This window comes from Pollachius pollachius (assembly GCF_949987615.1).
Source record: "Pollachius pollachius genome assembly, chromosome: 16".
NCBI lineage: Eukaryota > Metazoa > Chordata > Actinopteri > Gadiformes > Gadidae > Pollachius > Pollachius pollachius.
In genome coordinates, this window is record NC_136949.1 from 6,167,308 (window position 1) to 6,186,781 (window position 19,474).

At 46.8% G+C, this 19,474-nt stretch overlaps 1 protein-coding gene across 1 annotated transcript in view; it reads right to left on the bottom strand.

The window, feature by feature from the left end:
• Window positions 1-19,474, bottom strand: part of atad2b (ATPase family AAA domain containing 2B) — a 77,847-nt gene that overhangs the window by 53,111 nt on the left and 5,262 nt on the right. Inside the window, exons 8-19 of the mRNA XM_079753477.1 lie at window positions 16,999-17,074; window positions 16,624-16,725; window positions 16,373-16,484; window positions 15,900-16,015; window positions 15,161-15,335; window positions 14,438-14,526; window positions 13,875-14,034; window positions 12,224-12,314; window positions 11,068-11,385; window positions 9,104-9,251; window positions 6,652-6,838; window positions 5,742-5,927 (exon numbers count right to left, since the gene is read on the bottom strand). Of these exons, the coding sequence (XP_079609603.1) occupies window positions 5,742-5,927; window positions 6,652-6,838; window positions 9,104-9,251; window positions 11,068-11,385; window positions 12,224-12,314; window positions 13,875-14,034; window positions 14,438-14,526; window positions 15,161-15,335; window positions 15,900-16,015; window positions 16,373-16,484; window positions 16,624-16,725; window positions 16,999-17,074 (1,760 nt within the window). The remainder of the gene's footprint in view (window positions 1-5,741; window positions 5,928-6,651; window positions 6,839-9,103; window positions 9,252-11,067; window positions 11,386-12,223; window positions 12,315-13,874; window positions 14,035-14,437; window positions 14,527-15,160; window positions 15,336-15,899; window positions 16,016-16,372; window positions 16,485-16,623; window positions 16,726-16,998; window positions 17,075-19,474) is intronic.

Here is a 19,474-nt window from a genome sequence, read left to right on the forward strand (position 1 = left end):
CACACACACACACACACACACACACACACACACACACACACACACACACACACACACACACACACACACACACACACACACACACACACACACACCGATGGCGGTTTCCGACTGAAAGGATGTAAACAGCGGGCTGGAACATTGTTCGGCTGAACGACTTTGTGTGAGCTTCGAACGGAGAATCTTCCAGAATCACATTCCACAACGCCAGAGCCCAACCCCCACCACCCCCAGTCAGACCTCTGACTGCCTCTCAGAGAAGTGCAGTTGCACAGAGTCGGAAGATCATTGGTTTTTCACACTGATCGATGGCCTCTGCACTCTCGCTTTCTTAGCGGAAATGAAATGCTTTAGAGGGACTAATAGGAGGATTGCCACGAGGTCGCGCCGGACCGATTTGGACCTTTCGCTAAAGTTTTCAGACGACGGAGGGGTCAGGGTCCTCTCTCACCCTGGGAGGATGGGAGGCATGTGTAAACCTATTCCACCCACACAGGCAAACTCTGAGGCCGCGGCACCGAAAGCAAGCGGACAAAAGTTTGTGTGGGAGCCTGACTCTAACACTGGGTCTTATATCTGTGGGATGCAATAATTAAGGAGGTGGAGGAGCAGGTGGAAGCAGCCATAGGGTGGATGCTTCTGGTACAGCTCAGAAAAGGCTTTTTAAAAAAGGCCAATTACAGCAAATCAAACCAATATTACATAGTTTCAGGCGTCTTCAAGTGTGGACATACATAACACTGTGACAATATTCTTGCTGGCATCCATTTCCCCCCAAAAGGTGTAGGAACTTATCCAATCCCAATTCAAATTCAATTATAACTAATACGCTTCATAAAAAAATGGGTATTAATAGCATGGCATATTAGTAATGTTGTTTTTTATCGGGTGATGTTAAATTGCATATAAAACACAAACCCACGCAGAGCCCTACAAGTGTTTAATAGTCCCTTGAATGTTTATAAATTGTATCATAAACTCACCATTGAACGTGTAAGTCTGCCGCTTTTGACCATTAAGAGAAGAATACATTGTAAAAAAAAAAAGAAGATAAAAAAGTAAACGTAAAAAAAAGAGAAAAAAAGGATGGGGTGTAACTTGCTGAAAATATACCTGTACTTTTGTACCTTGATACCAGTAACGTAAAGTGAAGTGTGAGTAGTGGTACTGTAGTTTAACGTTTGCTGCTAGGGACGGTGCTTTTCGGGTGTTTTGGACAGTTGCTAGTGTGTGCTACACAGTTGCTAATGTTCCTGATGGTTGCTGGGGTGTTCTGGAGGTTGGTAGGGTGTCCTCTCTGGTTTTTATAGTGTTATGGGTGATCACCTTGATGTTCTGGCAGGTTGCAAGGGTGTTGTAGGTGGTCTCTATAGTGCTGTGGGAGGTAACTAGGGCACTCGCGTTGGTGTCTAGGGTGCTCGGGGTGGTAACTAGGGTGCTCGGGGGGTGGTAACAAGGGTGCTTGGGGTGGTACCTAGGGAGTGTTCCGTGCGGTTGCTACGGTACTCTAGCAAATGCATAGGGAGAAAACGGTAAAGTTTCCATGGCTCTCTCTTTCTCAACAGCATTGCCTCCGCTATTTCCATCCCTCCTCCGTTCTAAACAGGACAACGGCTGTTAAGGGAGGGGATGGTGTCCGATCTGGGCTGGACCCGAGCCTGCAGTGGCAGTTTTGGCGAGAGAGCGAGAGACAGAGACAGAGACAGAGAGAGAGAGAGAGAGAGAGAGAGAGGGGGACTGTAGCCCGGTCCCCACTGAGGATGGGAGCTGAGACGGCAGCTGTCGCCGTCATGTTTGTGCCAGGGAGCAAAGTAGCGCTCTCAGAGGAAGCTTGGATCCTTACAACACCCTGGGCAGTTTGGGCGTGTGTGTGTGCCTGTGAATGCTCGTTTGCGTGTGTGTGTGTGCCCGTTTGTGTGTGTTCATGTGTGTGTGTCTTCGTGTGTGTTTCTCTGTGTGTGCTTGTTTGTTTGTGTGTGTATTCGGGTGTGTGTGTGTGTGTGTGTTCGCGCGCACGCGTGTATGTGTGTTTGTGCACATTTGTGTGTGTGGTATGTGTGTGTTTGTGTGTTCTTGTGTGTGCTCATATGTGTGTGTGGGTGTGCGTGTCCATCTAAATGAACACGCACACAATGATACATAAAAAAGGCATAGACACCTCTCAAACCATGTTTATAAGAAAACAACAATTGGACCTTGAGACAGAGCGGACTCGTCTCAAAGACCCACGCATCGTGTAACCAAACAATTTATCCCTCACAAGTAGAGCAACTAGCCAGTGGCAAGACTCGGCACAGCGCAAATCCCCGCTTTAAAAAAGAAATAAACAATAAACAGGCAGTTAAGGCTTGTTTATTTGTGTGCACTGGGGGCAGTCCTTCTGCTGCACCCATATGCCAAGCACACATCAAAGAAGGATCCTTTTTGTATCCTCGTTTTAACAGATGTGTCCAAAAGCTGGGTATTGTCTAAAATAGGCTATGGCTTAGCCCTAAACTCTGGAAACCTTTCGTGAAGGAAACCAAAGAAAAGAGAAAAGTTTTAACTCATTTCATTAGACGTGGGTGTTTAATCACTAGAATGCTGATGGTCGGATCACACGAGATGTCTTTGAAATTCAATACACTTTGCCAACGCGCAATAAATGAGACCCTTGAGAATTATATCTCCATTCATCATCCGTCCTCTAAATTCTAATCCATATTTTTAGACTCTTTATTTGCCGCTCTGGCAAACACCTCAGTTGTGACTGAAAGTGGCAGACCGCACCAGGACTCGCGAAAATGGATTCGGGAAACAAAAGAACGACCCAACACTCTTGACCAATGGACCAGGTTTTCCCCTTCCTTCCCTTTACGGGCACGACCATTAAACCACGCGGCGGACAGGGTCCCGAGCAAAGCCGGGCGACGGCGTATCTCCAAACCCTGCTTTGGCCACTTCATCCCCCTGATGGGGTGAGCGCCGTTCGCACGCTCCCGTGAACAGCGGCGTGGCCCCGTCGACCGCCACTAAAGACAACTGATGTCTAAATTGGAAACCTGTTTTGAAGTCGCACATCGGAGTCAAATGGGGCTCGGTGGGGGTGTGGGTCGGGGCGCTCTTCAAAGGAATCCATCTTAAGTCCATTTGAAAGTGTGTGGGGGGGGGGGGCAGCCAATCCGATGGAGGTTGGTCGGGGTGAGAGGGAGTGTTGATTGGATTTCCAGCACGGGCGCCCCCCGGAATGTCAGCGGTCAGCCCGGCATGGAGTGGTGTTGTGACGGGGGGGCCGATGCGGGCTGTCGGGGGGCCATCGGGGGGCCGTGGCAGCAGCAGTACATCAGGAAGGACAAGCCGATAGAGAGGCAAGTGCTCTGTTGGGATTTGACAGCTAGTTCCGTTCCGTCCCCCGCCCCCCCTCACTCAAATATGTAACAAGTTTTTTTAATAACATTAATAATAAATCCACGGATGAGGTGAAAGGGACAAATGGAAAGTGTTGACCGTGTGGCATCGCAAGCGGGGGCCATGTTTTTGATGTGTAAGGCCTTTTGTGGGACGCGGAAATCCCGTTTAAACGGCCCACAAAAAGAGAATATGTGGTCCTGGTTCAAAATGGCCCCTTGTGAAATAGTGGGAGGGAGACGGAGGGGGGGAAAAAAGCAAGCAAGCAATGAATACGGTACATATTGAGAAACCGAGAAAAAAATAACTAAGTGGAAAAACATATTAAAGACAGGAATAGAAAAGGAAGAACGAGCGGAGAGAGAAAATAAATGCGAACAGCAACAAAGAGCGACGATCAAAAAGGGAAAGGTGAACTAAACAGGCAACAGAAAATAAACGAAGAAATGTGAGTCCGGCACAGAGCGAGAGCGAGAGAAAACCATCCCAGGAGCCCCCCCCTCAGCCCGGAGCTCAGGCAGGATGAAGGCCTGCGAGAACACAAACATGCAAGCACACACACATCGATTTTTGAAGTGTGTGTGCTTCTCTGTGTGTGTGTGTGTGTGTGTGTGTGTGTGTGTGTGTGTGTGTGTGTGTGTGTGTGTGTGTGTGTGTGTGTGTGTGTGTGTGTGTGTGTGTGTGTGTGTGTGTGTGTGTGTGTGTGTGTGTGTGTGTGTGTCCCGGGGTGAAGGCATAGGGCTCCCAGACGTAATTAGCTCTTCTGCTGGCTTGCCAGATAGGACCCCCTCCCCGTAAACCCCCCCCCAACCTCTCCGTATTTCTCTGTCTCCTTTCCTCTTAATTCCTCCTCATGACGCCCAACCCCTCTCTGAGGCTAACTCTCCGCGGGTGGTCAGACTGCCCTTTATCTCACAGAAAAGAGAGTGAGTGATACATTGGGATGGAGGAGTGAAGGGAGGGCACAGAGAAGAGAACAGAGGATAAATGCTGCCCAGTAGCACAAAACAAAAAGATATGGATGATAATAGCCATCCGAAAAAATATCAACATGGGCCACAGTATGTTGCAGCATCCCTAGTTCCTTTGCCGTCGTCTGTGAGATTATATTTACAATCGATATATGATATAAAGTGATCCAACAGTCATTTGTGCAATGTAAAGTACAGTATATATTTCTGCTCGCAGTAGATTATCGTCATTTTGTCATTGTGTAATAAAAAAGATTGATTTCCAGTATCTCAGGGAACCGTTACGTGCAGGCGTTTAAATGTTGTTGTTTTTAGCAATAGAAGATGTGGATTCAGCCGCTCTAAGGCTCCCTGTGTAGATGACTTCACTCACTGTTTTGACATTTTAAGCGAGATTTCAAACCGGGGTGAGTAAACATGCGCAGTTTTCCTTTGGCTTTGTTCCTCAAGCCTGATGTATACCCCAGGCATGACATTTAAAGTCAGAGTATATACCAGCACGCCACTATACGTCAACCAGCTGCATGTTGCCTCTTTATCTGAGATAGTCAGGTTAAGCGGAGGAAAGCGCTTTTCTATTTATATCCTTGGTGAAAAACTGAAACGGAATAACTGTCATGCCGAGCTAATTGTATTTCTGTAGCCCTTAATCAAAGGGCTTCACAGGCCATAGTTTTATGACACCTCCCTGAATTTAATATTAAGGCAAGAAACCTTGAGAACATTGGTGCAATTGTGTAGAGTTATGAATCAATATTGGGCTCGATTAAGAGAAAATAAGATTAGCCTTTATTGTCTCCCTTAGGATCAATTTGTCTCAGGGCATCCGAGAGAATACAGATTAGGTTCGGATGTCTTTTGAGACCACCCCCTAGTGGTGAACCGGTGGAAAAAACGCTGGCGGAACAAATAATGTGTGTATCCGTGACTAAATAAATAAATGACCGAACGCAACCACTTTAAAAAGTTAGAAGCAGCAGGCAGCAAATGTTTGCATGAATGACAAGGTGTAATCTCCGAGAATAAAAACACCCTTGACAGCAGTGTGTGTGTGTGTGTGTGTGTGTGTTCGTGTGTGTGTGTGTGTGTTCATGTGTGTGTGTTCATGTGTGTGTGTTCATGTGTGTGTGTTCATGTGTGTGTGTTCGTGTTCGTGTGTGTGTGTGTGTGTGTGTGTGTGTGTGTGTTCATGTGTGTGTGTTCATGTGTGTTCGTGTGTGTGTGTTCATGTGTGTGTGTGTGTGTTCGTGTGTGTGTGTGTGTGCGCGCCTGCATGTATGCGAGTGCCAGAGTTTACGTCGGCCCGTCTGTCAATGTATCCGTGTGTCTGTGTGTGTGAGCGCACTCGGTCGTGCGTGCGTGTGTGTGTGTGTGCGTGCCTACCTCCTCGGACAGCTGTGAGTAGGGGGACTCGATGGTGGCGAGGATGAGGATGGGGCTGAAGGAGGGGACGTCGTGGAGCAGGGTGAGGAAGGTGCTTTTCACAGTCTCGCTCACAGCTTCCCACCACTCGGAGATGTGTGGCATGAACACCACGCTGGGCACGCTCCGACGCGCCTCCCGAAACACCTGCAGGACAGCGAGAGGGGAGAGACATCAAGGGACATGTCCCGCACACACAAAGATCCACACAGACCAACATCCACACACACCAAGACACACACACAAACAGGGTTCGAAAAAAAAAAGGACGTGTTGTTGGAATGCGCACCAAAGAGAATAGGAGACGACACAGGTTTACTTTTAAAAACTAAAACCCAGGGCAGTTTTCGATCTTTTTTCTTTTTCGCGAACTGCTGCCAGCGTTAGGGTGTTCTGGACAAATGTTGTATTAAATGGGAGCATTTGTAGTGATGATCACACTACCAGCCACATTGCTGGAAGCTGTAAAAGTGTTTTTTTGATTCCTTTTTTATAAAGCCTCAAAAGGACAGGAAAAAAAATAAACGGGGACACAGCCGAACAGAAACCACCAATGCCGTCATTGCCAGCCAGCCCACATGGAACAAGGGCACTGTTTGCACTGTGAGCTTAACAAACCATCTCACACAAAGCTGGCTCCAGGGCTGCAGCGATAGTGATATTGGTTATCTACCCAAAGACAGGCTAACATGGGGTAATACGAGAAAAAAAAGCCATATATTGTGTACAAACGTGTGTGTCTGCCTGTGTATTTTCTAAAATGCCCCAAACATTAAGGGTGCAGTGAAAGCAACGGATACTGAAAGCAAAGTACTAGCAGAGATTGGGATTGTGTGTGTGTGTGCCCGTGCGCGCTTGTGTGTGTCCTTACCTGAGCACAGGACTCCTCTGGAGTCTTCACACTGACTGAGTAGAGGGTGGGCAGGTCCAGCCGGTGCACTGGAAGCTTGTCCAGGTGGTGGAGCAGGGCAGGGGCCAAGTGGGAGCTCTGGCCCGAGCCCGGGGGCCCGGCCAGGAGCAGCCGGGGCCGATACGCCGTTGGCTGCTGGAGCACTGAGCTGGAGCCCAAGAAGGTGGAGATAGAGAGAGAGAGAGAGAGAGAGAGACAGAGACAGAGAGAGAGAGAGAGAGAGAGGGAGAATAAAGAGCAGTGACAGTGAGTTTGCGGTGTCGTCCTGGCAGAGAATTCAACGTCGCGCATCGTTTGTCTTTCAGACGGCGTCGTATAATGGAGACCAAATTTAATATATTCCTATTTGGATACGTAATCTTGTAGTCTAAATTAAATATGAGATGGTACCCGCACCTCCGATTTATCACACGAGTACAGTCTGATATTGTGTGAAATTACCGTTTACTTGACTGTAATGAACCCCAGTGCTAATACAATAAACCTCAGTTGGATTCTTAACCTAAAAAAGGACAGATGATGAGATCCCGTATCTGTATTACACCCGAAATTTAAAAGTCGTAATGGGCCTAATAAATCCCTCCATATCTTCCAGGGCTAATCGAGAGTTCACTCCAGAGGCGAGGCAGGGCCCGCCGTGGCTCATCTGTTATGGGTCAGGCACCAAAAATAGGTGGGGCTCATTCCCTCGGGAGACATGGGGGGGTGGGGGGTCTCCATTGGACGGGTGGTGCAGAATGCCTTAATAAGTCTCTAGTCTTTTGAGAAACTCGCCCCCTAGCCTGACACCAATCGACCCCTCGATGCATTTCACCAGCAAAGCGCCAAATCCTTCCCGCCGAGTCCCTCGCTCCCCCCCAGCCCGAGCCCCCCGTCCCTGACTCTCCGACGCCACCACGCAATACTAAAAATCATCTGGCTTGAAAACAAACAAGCCACTTAAGACAAACAAACAACGGAGTCAGAAGCAATTAGCTTTAATGGTATTTTTCCACCACATGATTCAATTGATTATTTTTGCAATAACGACCCCCCTGCCTCCGACGGTGCAATCGTCCGCTCCTTTTAAATGTCTCTCCGCGCGCCAATAGCGATGCCAGGCATTAATCCCCCCAGGCAGACTGCGGGGTCAGGTGTTAGCCCCGTGCTAATTATCACAGGAAATTACAAAGGCCCTCCAAGTGTGCGCACTAGTCACCGAGGGCAATTGCTGGAGAGAGGACTAAGCGATGTATAAAAGATGTAAAAAATAAAACATTGGAGGAGGACATCAAAATTTGCTGCGGAAATGCAATGAATATAAACAATTGAATAATTTGGCAATGGGACCGAGGCAATCAGATGAATAATAAATAACACCCTATTTGCTATCCATAACCGCACTGCGCTCGGCCACAAGGTGGTACTAAAACCACAGGAAATGCAGAGAGCCGGATCTTTCCTCAGACGCTACATTCGTCTGCCCTCTGCAGTCCACTAACGAACGGCGTCAGAGCGCGGCGCCCTCCACGAGCATTGCTTCTCATTTGTGGTCCAGACCGCTTGCTTTTTCTTTTTTCATTGACAGTGGAGCTAGTAGTGGGGCTGGGATATGGCCTGCTTTGAACCGGCAAAAGCGCACTTAAGACTCATCATTCGTGGATTCTAGTGCTAAAGGGTATTACCCCTCTGTATGTGTATATTTTATGTCTAATTGTATATTGCAGTTGCCTCGGTTTTTATGTCGTGCTGACTCATTCCCAATTAATTATTGAATCAAAAAATATCAGATGAATAAATATAAAAATTTAGCCCTCACATGGATGTGACCTTCAACAAATGTGTCTGCTTTTCAAATATTGTAATTATATTATGTCTTCCAGCCGACTCCCAAGAAGCAGAGAGCTGTCCAACCCAACTCACTCTTTAACACTCTATACAAGAGACTGTTCTCAGAGCTGATAGGAAGTGAAATTATCTGTGCCTTAAATTACCAAATACATTCGAAGACACCATGGAGAATCGCCTTAAAAGGAGCGGAACTCGCACACCATGTAGCCAATGCAACAATATGTTTTAATTGCATAAAAGTATAAAGTGCTACCCAAAGTGCGTGCAAAACGGTTCAGTCCCATTCAGACCATCCTCAGTGCAAACATACAAAGGTAAAAGACTTCCTTAGATAGGCTACGCCTAGTTGGTGGCAGACATGTCAATCGAAAGGTCAGGTAGGGTGACGTGTTGACTAGACATTTTAAAAAGCACAGCTCACCTATTTTCACTTTTCTTGACAACATACATGGCCGAGCTCAAGCCTGAGTTCAGGCACCACGCCTGAACTCTTATCAGGCCTGTGTTCTTCTGGAGTGTGACTATACACCAAGCTCTCTGGTCACTGACCTCCCCGTGAAGGAACGGACAGAGCTGGACTTACGTTGAGAAGTGGAGGAAGGGTCTTTGAGACGTGGGGAAGGGGAGCAGGCTTGGGGTGGGCCCGGCGGGGTTGACATCGTAGATGGAGGGGGTGCATTCATTGTCGTCGTCGCTGCATAAATCCTCTTCGAGCCGTTGATTGTCACCGCCTGGAATGAAGAACACCGTTTAAACAATGAGAAATGTGTGGGTGTGTATGGGTATGTGTATGGGTGTGCGTGTGGGTTTGGCAGAAAATGGACAAGGTGTGGCAGTATAAACATGAGCGGCGGTGGGACAAAAGGGTTTTTAGGTATTTGCAGTGCCATGGAGCCCCGCTCATAAAGTATTCATCGCAAGTAGGATAAAAAGGGAACTACCCTAGGAGAACATTTCAGATTTATGTTGTGTCACCGTTGACTGGATGCATTGCCTCACCGCTTACAAGCGGGTTAATGCAGCTTCAAAAGTCCCTGGTTTACTACGTCAAATCGTCGGGCAATTGAAAAGGTTTCTTCGAATCTTTCCATAATATGCATCGCCTTATTTCGTGGATCAGAGGTAATTTTGTTCAGTAAAATGGAAAATGATATAGATATATATAGATATATCAGGGCTCAAGATTGAGAATGTTAATTGTGTGGATGCAAGGTTATACTACTCTAGGTGGCATTGGTGCTGGTAAAAGACGAAAATAAAGAAATATAGATGATTGATTTCCCCAAACAAGGTAATAGTGTAACGTTTAGAACTGGGCTGTCACGAGTTGGACATTTAATTTTATCGATCTGTTCCCTAGTTCATATCTGGAACGGTCTTACTGGTTAAAACATGTAGTCTCGGAATAACACCTCAAAAAGCACAACGTCAATATCAGGTCAGTGCTCCGTGGATGAAGTCAGTGGTGTTCGGACCTACTCTTGACCCTGGTGCACACACACCAGCCGAGCCAAGGAGCGCTTGGTCGAGCAGCGTTGCGGAGCTTTCTGATTTTAGGACTTTGTTTAGAGTGATGGACGGCGCTGCGATACACGCAAAGTTTTGAGCAGAAGTCACTGTGCGGCTGCATGGTAGCACCGGTCTGAGCGCGCTCATTGGAAACACAAACCACAAGTACCTATATCAAATGATCATAATTTAAATGATCATAACAATAAAAGTGTTTTTTTTATTGCGCAACGTTTCAATGAAATTGCACGGCAGCTATAGTGCAATTCTGCAAAGAAATGCACTATCCTGAAAATAAAGAAAATACATCGTAACTTAGGTATATTACCTAATAAGCTGGCTGTGATTGTTAGTCTGTAGAGCTTCTTGATATAGGAGGTGGGCAAGGAGTGTGTAGAGTTGGTTCATGAGGAAAGAGATGTCGAGGCACAAGGCAGTAAAAAATAAAAAGACAACCTATGCAATAAAACGTTTGCATATTCCTTTGAAAAGAGTCACTCGCTTAAAATAAATTGTGCACAGATTGATGGTTACCAGGCAAAAGACATGCCAACACTGCAACAAAGTGGCCCGCATTGGTTAAGGTGCCACCAAATGAACATGTTAGTGCCACCAGCAGAAGCCTTGAGCCCTGAACACTCATTTTCTGTTCCGATTGCTCTTACCGAAAAAAATAAACTCCTGTCATTTCTTCAGGATAAACACCGCCACTTCACCCCGCCACGAAAAAACGGCAAACGATATAAAGACTTTAGTCGAGGGGAATATTAAAATATAATCCGGTATTCGAAACCTGGGCAATGTGTAAAAGAAAATTAATTGGTGCAAGAGCTCCTACCAGAACTCTCCCACCCGGTCACGGCTCATTCAGTGGCCAAATTAGTTAAACTACCCTCCCATTAGATGCAATGAGAGAACCGGGAGGGAGGAAATAACTAATAAACAGACCGCTGATGGGACCAAAGTAGTAGTAGTAGCAGCAGCGGTAACAACAGGCTCCCAGGGCCGCCCGCCCCCCACCAAGGGAGACATCCTTACCATTTGCATTGTCCCTGTCAGTCTGCTGCGTGGCGGCATGGGGGAACACTCGCAGCAGGGATTTCAGCACCAGAGAGAGGGAATGGTCCAGGAGGGGCCTGAGGGCGGGGTCCAGGGCGCGCCCCGACGGAGCCAGGGCCCTCTGGGAGGACGGGACGATGGTCTGCAGGGCCTTGCTGAAGTCGCCGGCCCCCAGGGTGATGGAGGAGACGTCCAGCTGGAGCTTGACGCTGCTGCTGTAGATCTGCGGGTAGCGGCGTCGCAGCGCCATCAGCGCCGCCTCCGTGCAAAGTGCTTTGAGGTCGGCGCCGCAGTAGCCTGGAAGGGGGGCAGGGCGAGGGAGGTGAGATGGGTGCCTCGTGGTGGGGCTCATATTGTAGTAAGCACTTGAACGTGTGATTAGACGCTCCGTCGCAGCATGTCTCGGCCCCTTACTAGATAACTTAAGGGGGCATACATCAAGGTGGACACTCCCACTTGTGATGTCCCTAAAACACAGGACAAAAGCTCGATTTTCAAATGACTTGTTAATGTCCTATCACACTCACACGGGGGGCCTAATAATATCAACTCTTTGAATTAGTGAGCCAATCACGGGAAGGCGAAAACCACAGAAATTGTATTGGCCGAACGTCACCTACATGCCTTCTTTCAACAGTCTACGTCTAGCTCCCAACAGTCAGACGTAACTAAAAGGGCAAGGACAGAGTTGACATCAGCAAAATGTACCACCAATTTTGAGGAAGTATTCATCGGGGTTGCCAAAATAACGTTTTCTTCAATTGTTTTCTTTTAAAGGCCTTGGAGAAAATCTTTAATTCATCCCATTCATGCATTTTTACATATGTGTTGAAATTCTCTTAACATCCCGACAGAAATCAATAAATATAATTCTCTGATATATTTTTTTAAATAATCCTGTATCTATGGCTGTCGTAGCCCAGAATAAGCCCATCCAATCATTCAATCATCATAATTTATTCTGAGCAGAATGAAATGATTGGAAGGCCAACCTGTCTGTCAACCTGTCTGTCAACCTCCCTACCCACCTACCTGGCTACCTGCGCTTGACCGGAGTCTTCTACAAGGTTCTTGTTTAAAATCCTACAAGGTATGGCTGCCTTTATCATGGAGACTTGATTTGTGTTCCTCTTACCGACACATTTCTCTGCCAGCTCGTCCACGAACAGCTCGGCCAATGAGGGGTTCCAGTCCCTTGTTTGGATCTCCAGGATGTGCTTTCGGGCCTGTGGGGGTCAGAGTTCAAAGACAATGTGAGGAGCAGGTGTGAGGAGAAAGATCGGATAGGAATCATGGGTCCTCGTTGAAAAGTTTGCTTCCTAGAACAGGTGTACGTGTGTTTGTGTGTGCGTGCCAAGTGTACCAAGTGAAGTGGTGATGTAATAAACCGTGTCATGTACCTGATCATGGAACAGGTGCATTGCATTTGAACAGGCCAGTGCACATGCCCTCTTATTCAATAGGGATATATAGCGCCGCAAACAGATCAATAATGCTAAATAAATCTAGAGTGTACGAGAGTTCAAGTGTTTCCTGCTCACGATGACACGTTTGTTGTGCACCGCTGCGGACGTGACCCTCTACAAAACCCAATAAGAGATTACAGCCTATTCACTTTAGCAGCACCGCCATTATCGTCAAGTAGCGTTTTGATGAACTGAGTCTGAGCAAAAATAACATAAGTTATTCAGCAAACGATGAATCATTTCAGAAAAGGAGATCAGACATAAAAGAAATTGAAAGGATGATGCAAGACTGTTAACAAGTCCCCTCGGGTACAAAAAGGAAAAGTCGACGGTCCTTCAAGCAAACACAAGAGCTCCACTGAATGGCTCGCGCCAGTGCTTGTACGTGTCCTCCTTGCAACCATCTTTTAAAAAGACAAAGCAAAGCCGAGGGAACTGGCACAACACCATGACTCAAGGGCGCCTTCTTTTCTTCCCATTTTTTGCATTACAAAATATCTTCCAGCCTGACATTGAACCTGACGTTCGCCGGTACACAAGGACGCAGGCGGACTAATTCAACGATAAAATAATTGAATAAAAAGACAAGAGTACCGACAGCATGCAAAACTGTAGCAGGGGCCTTGTGGGGAGCAGTGGCAGGGCCGTGCTGCTTCGACAATGGCCAGGTTGTTCCCGCCCTCGGTGGGTGAGGGTTCACCACTGGGAGTTGGACGCCCAGCCCCCATTAGGCCCTGATTCCCAACCCTCCAGCTGTGGGTACAAACGACCTGCGGCGACCAATTACGACGGACCCAACGGGGAGAAACCACCCATCCTACGCCACGCGATCCCATTTGCGCATCGCGTCGCACGCGTGTACAGCAATTCATTCTCACCCGCAATTATCTCTCCGGCGACGGGATTGTTCCGTCGATCACAATTGGACAACAAATCCAGTAAACTAACAGGCTGCCGGCGTCTGTACGGCGTGACACTTTAAAATCCTCCCAGCTCATTATCAACAACAGCGGCGTATGTGCTCGTATTAAACAGCACGCCGAGGAAATGAGAACAGGCTTAATGGATCCACCTTAAATCCCCACATCCCCCATCCGCCTCAGAGTGGAACTATTCAAAACCGTCAATGTTTTGATACTGTGGAGGGAAAAAAAACGAAAACATGTCGACCGCTCGGCTAGAGTGACACGACAGCCGAGCCGCGGAGACACTAGTCGCCCCCGCACGACCACGTCTTTTTGTTTGCGGGGTCGGGGGTCGATGTGCGCCGAGTCAAAACAATGCCGTTGTGTCGGCGGACATTTTTCGTTTGGCCCTCACCTTCTTGTCGGGCAGGCTGAAGAGGAACTCCCTGTCAAAGCGGCCCGGCCTTCGGAGAGCGGGGTCGATAGAGTCAAGTCTGTTTGTAGCACCGATGACCACTATCTCGCCGCGGCTGTCCAGCCCGTCCATCAAGGCCAGCAGAGTGGACACGATGGAGCTGAGGGGGTGGAGGTGGAGAAGGTGGAGGAAGGAAAAAAAGGACAGTTGGACTTTTGAAGAGGGCAGACGGGTGTGTTAGCAACAACGGACGTAAGGGCCGTCAAACCTCTCCCCCCCTGAATCAAAGGCCTTTCTACTTTGCCACTTTAAGGAATCAGTTTTGGTGCTGCGCCAGCTGGTTGGCTGGCGGTTGTTTATTCAATGGTCTTGAATAGATCTTTTTGCCTTTGTCTAAACAGGATGTACAATGGGGTTTTATTCATCATACAGTAGATATTAAAAAGGAACAAGGAAACTATTAGGGACTCCATTAGTGTTGGGAAACCACTCAAGCCTAACGCCCTTTGATTGACAGTTGTTTATAATGGACAGGCATTCGCCAACGGAGAGAGTAGCCATACCTGTGTATCTGGTCCTGCCTGCTGGATCGGACAGGAGCCAAGCCGTCGATCTCATCAAAGAAGATGATGGACGGCCTCATCAGGTACGCCTGCCCGAGAGAGGAAGCGGTTTGCATCAAAAGCACAAAATGACAGCTCTGCCCCGGAGCGGGTGGAACAATGGCAGGTGTTGCTGATCTCAATCCAAATGGCCTCCCATTAAAAACCCTGCCACTTGTTATTGCATTTTTTGAGGACGGTAGAGTTTACTGATGGCACTCCTTGCTGCAATTCATTAAGGTTCACACACTGTCATGCATAAATAACATATTTTAGGGTTGGAGGTGGAAGGGGGGGGGGGTGACATAGACACATCGTATCAGAATTATGCTGATGCATTGGTTTGAAGTAAAGTCAGGTCCCAGCCAATGCATTATGGGGATGCACATTGGGTTGAGGTAAAGTCAGGTTTCAGCCAATGCATTATGGGGATGCACATTGGGTTGAGGTAAAGTCAGGTTTCAGCCAATGCATTATGGGGATGCACATTGGGTTGAGGTAAAGTCAGGTTTCAGCCAATGCATTTGGGGGTTCACATTGGGTTGAGGTAAAGTCAGGTTTCAGCCAATGCATTATGGGGATGCACATTGGGTTGAGGTAAAGTCAGGTTTCAGCCAATGCATTATGGGGATGCACTGGGTTAAAGCGAAGTCATGTCCCAGCCGGGGTTTTGCGTTGACCCACCTGGTCGAAGAGCAGGCGCAGCTGCCGTTCGGACTCGCCGACCCACTTGCTGAGGCAGTCGGCTCCTTTCCTCATGAAGAACGACACCTTCTTGTCGCCATGGCTACACTCGTTGGCGAGCGCCCGTGCCACTAAGGTCTTTCCCGTTCCTGGCGGGCCGTAGAACAGGCAGCCTCTGAAGAAGGGGATGAAGGGGATAGGCTCAGTATTTGAAGCGATACCGAAGATGGAGAAGAGGGAAATAAGTGTTCAATGTCTGCACTGATTCAGTCTTGTAATTGTGTTTCTGTATGTCCTTTGTATGCAGGCTTGAAAACAGAGCGATTGTATGGTTTGCTGTGCGTCGTCTATTCTGAAAGGATTTGCTAAATAACTAGACAGACAATAATGCATGAGAGCAGATGAAAAGCATTGCCGCAGAAAAAGAATCGGGCTCATTGGTGGCACTCTGAATAAACGGTAATCTAAAGTGTCCTATCCTTATTTTATTTCAAAAATTGCTTGGAAAATAAAACCATGAAAACTATATAAACGGCCAAGAGTTTTGAATGATATAACCATCAACACGTCAAGAATGTGTCTGTCAACACGTCAAGAAGTGAGAAATCCCCGATTTCTGAGCTTGCAAACAAGATGTATCTCAAACGGAGACCATGCAACTTGTTGGTTGAAATAAACAAATCAATGTGTGTAATCGATAGCCGTGGAAGTTGTTCCTGTTGTGTGGGAACTTCCAAACCTCGGAGGCTGAATCTTGAACCTCTCAAAGACTTCTGGGTAAAGTAGCGGGAACACCACCATCTCCTTCAGGGCCTGGATCTGCTTACTGAGCCCTCCCACACTGTCAAACCTCACCTAGGGAAGAGAGCACCAGATGTATTAGTCAATAAACCTTCAACTGTATACGAGAAGCCATACCACCCTTCCTGTTTCATAACATCCCGATGATGAGTATGTTTTAGCTTCTGCATTCTTTTCAAGAATGTTGCAAACAATGTAACAGAACAGAGATAATAACTAAAGTTTTAACATTGTTCATTCAAAAAGCTTCTGTGCAGCATGATTCCAATCAAGCCTACCAACACTGCGCCAACAGAGTGCCTGCTGTGATGGCTTCACGACCTACACCCAAGTTACTGTCAGGGGTAACCACTTTGCTTCGGTCTGGGACTTGCTCACGCCTCAGTGTTCCCGCCTTCTGTCTCTACTTACGGAGCTGTCGAGGTTCATGGGGTCCACATCTGCTAAGCTGGCACCCACTTTCACCCGATCCCGCAGCACCCCGCCTGACAGGTCCTCGGTGCCCAGATTCATCGGCAAACACCTAGGAACACCCGTCGAACATATTGGCCACGTGCATATATATATTAGGAGAAAGATGAAAACCAAAGAAAGAGAGAGAGAGAGAGAGAGGGAAAACAAAAGGGAAACGCAAGGCAGAGGCCCTGGAAGAGCGCCGCTACCTGTTCCTGGCCCGCGTCATGCTCTTGCTCTTCCTCCTCTCGAAGCGCTCCTCGTCCGAAGAGGAGGAGGTGTCACTGCTGTGGATGGCGTGTTTCTTCACTCTGAGGGAACAGGGAGAGAAGGGAGATGAGCCCTTTTTGTCGGCCTCATGGCCCCGCATGATGACTAATGCTTTGCCTGTCGAAAACCAGCATAAGCCCATCTGTTTTCAAGAAAAACCCGCGACCACCCTGTCCGATATTACTGCTGGGTAAATAACTCAGCGGCGGCGAGTGCGCACTGCCAACTGTCCTCTCTCACACTGACAGGCTTAGACGGTCTTCATTCGAATGCTGCTGTTCGGGTATAAGTTAGGCAACACCAGGCCCTCCAACCTTATATGGCTTCTTCTTGCTGGAGATCTGTGGGTGTCGAACAGGGACGGGTTGCTTTGTTTTCTGTTCACAGGCTCTGGGAAAGGCAAACAAAACGGGTAAGGATGAAGCAAGACAAATCAAATCCACGTGAACATACTAGGGGCTGACCGCCTAACGGGCAACTTGACGAATGATGAGTCGCGTGTTTTATTCATGTTTTGGCATGGTACGGGGTACTGTCGTTATTATCATAGTCTCCTCTCTCCAGGATTCATTGTTGTTGAATACAAAATAGGATCGTCGGCCTGGGGGTAACCCGCATGGAAAAAGTTTGATCATAAACGCCAGGAACACCCCAACATTGAAACAGAATTGTACGGTGGTGGTGGTGGATTTTAAATAATCACACACCCTAAAAGCAGCTTATATAGTTTGACCGTTCTTTTTAAGTGAAAATGTTATTCAACAGTAAATCTGTTGAACATATATTGAACATACAACAGATATTCAGGCTCTGAATTGCAGCTATGTGACAAGTGGAAGCGAAGACGTGATCACTGTTATGAATCCTGTGTGTCTAGCAGTGTATACCTGCCCAGACGGTCGGACAGTAGCACCTTTCTATATAGAGCGAGCGCTTGGTCGATACTTCCACACGATATGCAATGTACAAAGTCAACTAGCCTGCTGTAAACAGCAGTCTTCCTAAAACGCAATTCATCCAATTAGGTCTCACGTTTCAAAATGTCCCAAAGATATAAAACGTTAAGACCGCAGTATAGAATATTGACACACTATACACTGTTCAGTGTATACACTTTTGAATATATAGAGTAGCCTTCTAGCGCTACCACAATTTAAAGCAGGTAAAACAAATGCTCTGTGTAGGTGCGAGGCACAAAGAAGGTTTAAAACACACATTAAAAACAGACTTTCCATATGTGCAAACTATTCCAGAATTGTTCTGAATAATAGCAAAGCGCATAGAACAGTAGGCGTATCTGGTAGGGATGGGCATTTGAAGGCACATCAACAAATATTCGATAAAAAAAAAAGCTTGAGTAACCATGTAACCGAACTACGAAAAAAATATAACAAGATTAGTGCACTCATAATGTAGCCTGAAGGGCTTCCGTTAACTGGCCTTCACTAAACAGATATATTCATTTTCCATCTATAAGTCAAATAAATAAGAAAATCAAACCCAATTTGTTCCATTTATTAAGCATTTTAGAAGGAAAAAAACACTCAAAATCAGTATGCTGAATCGAAACGAGTTGAAATGAAACCATCCTTTTTGACAAGAATATGAATGCATTATGCACAGTATTGTATACTAACTGAAATTACTGAAATTAGATTCAAGTAAATTTAAGGCACAAACTGAATAGATTGAAGTAACTGAAGCACAACAGCAAAAAGTACTGGTGGGCTTGCATATCGACAGAACTCCACTTGCAGCGCATGGGCCTGTCTCGCATTACGCATGATGCGCATATAACAGAACATCAACAAAAATATATTATGTGTAAGACGGAAATACAGCATGTCTAAAACATTTCCAGTTAACATAACACATAAGTCCACCTACTGCATTACTCATTCTTGTTAAAAAAATTAGCATATCTAGGTGTTCGGGCGATAGGCGGGTGAGGAGGCGATTTACAATCAAGCCCGCCGTGGAAATGACTCTTTCCGCTGGAACGGAGGTTGCCGGCATAGCCAAGTATTCCAAGTATTAAATGGCATTAGTATACGCGTTTAATGAACAATAAGTAATTAATATAGCTAATGAATAATATTTAATTAACTTTAGGCAGAAATTAAAAAAAATCTGCCACAGCTAAAGTCGAATACCCACGTCATTTCGAATAATTGAATATTCGAATAACTGTGCCCGTCCCTAGTATCTGTAAAGATTTTGGTATTTCTTGTATCCCTTATAATAACTAAAATTAAATGTAGAAACAAATATCGATGGTTATGAATTAACACCACACTTGACATTTCCTAAATTTGAAATGAAAAGAGCTATAAATATACTCAACCAATAGTCAGAATGGATTGCTCGTAGGCGGGGACAGCCCTGAAGCATAAAACAGATGGCTTCATGTACTAATATTAAGACACGATGCCAGGCTCATCACGGATCCAGCACGCCTACATGTGCAGGACTTATGGAGAGACTACAGAGCCGGCGATCAGAAAATGCAAGCGGCGGAGTAACACAGTGTTTTCTGTTTCTTTACGGATCGATTCTACCAAACAAAACTCAGTTGATGAAGCTTTCAGCACGAGGTAATAGAAGTGAATATCGCAGGGTGCCGGTCCAAACAGTGCTCATTTGAAACCTTAACTCTGGCCAGCCAAGTTTGGGTTTGTGAATAATGCGCTTCCCATCCCCGCCTACAGAGACATGATTGGTCTGAATAAACCCGAAGCGAGAGAAAGGGAAACACCCCATTCACCACGGTTTGAGCTGGTCTGCCATCAG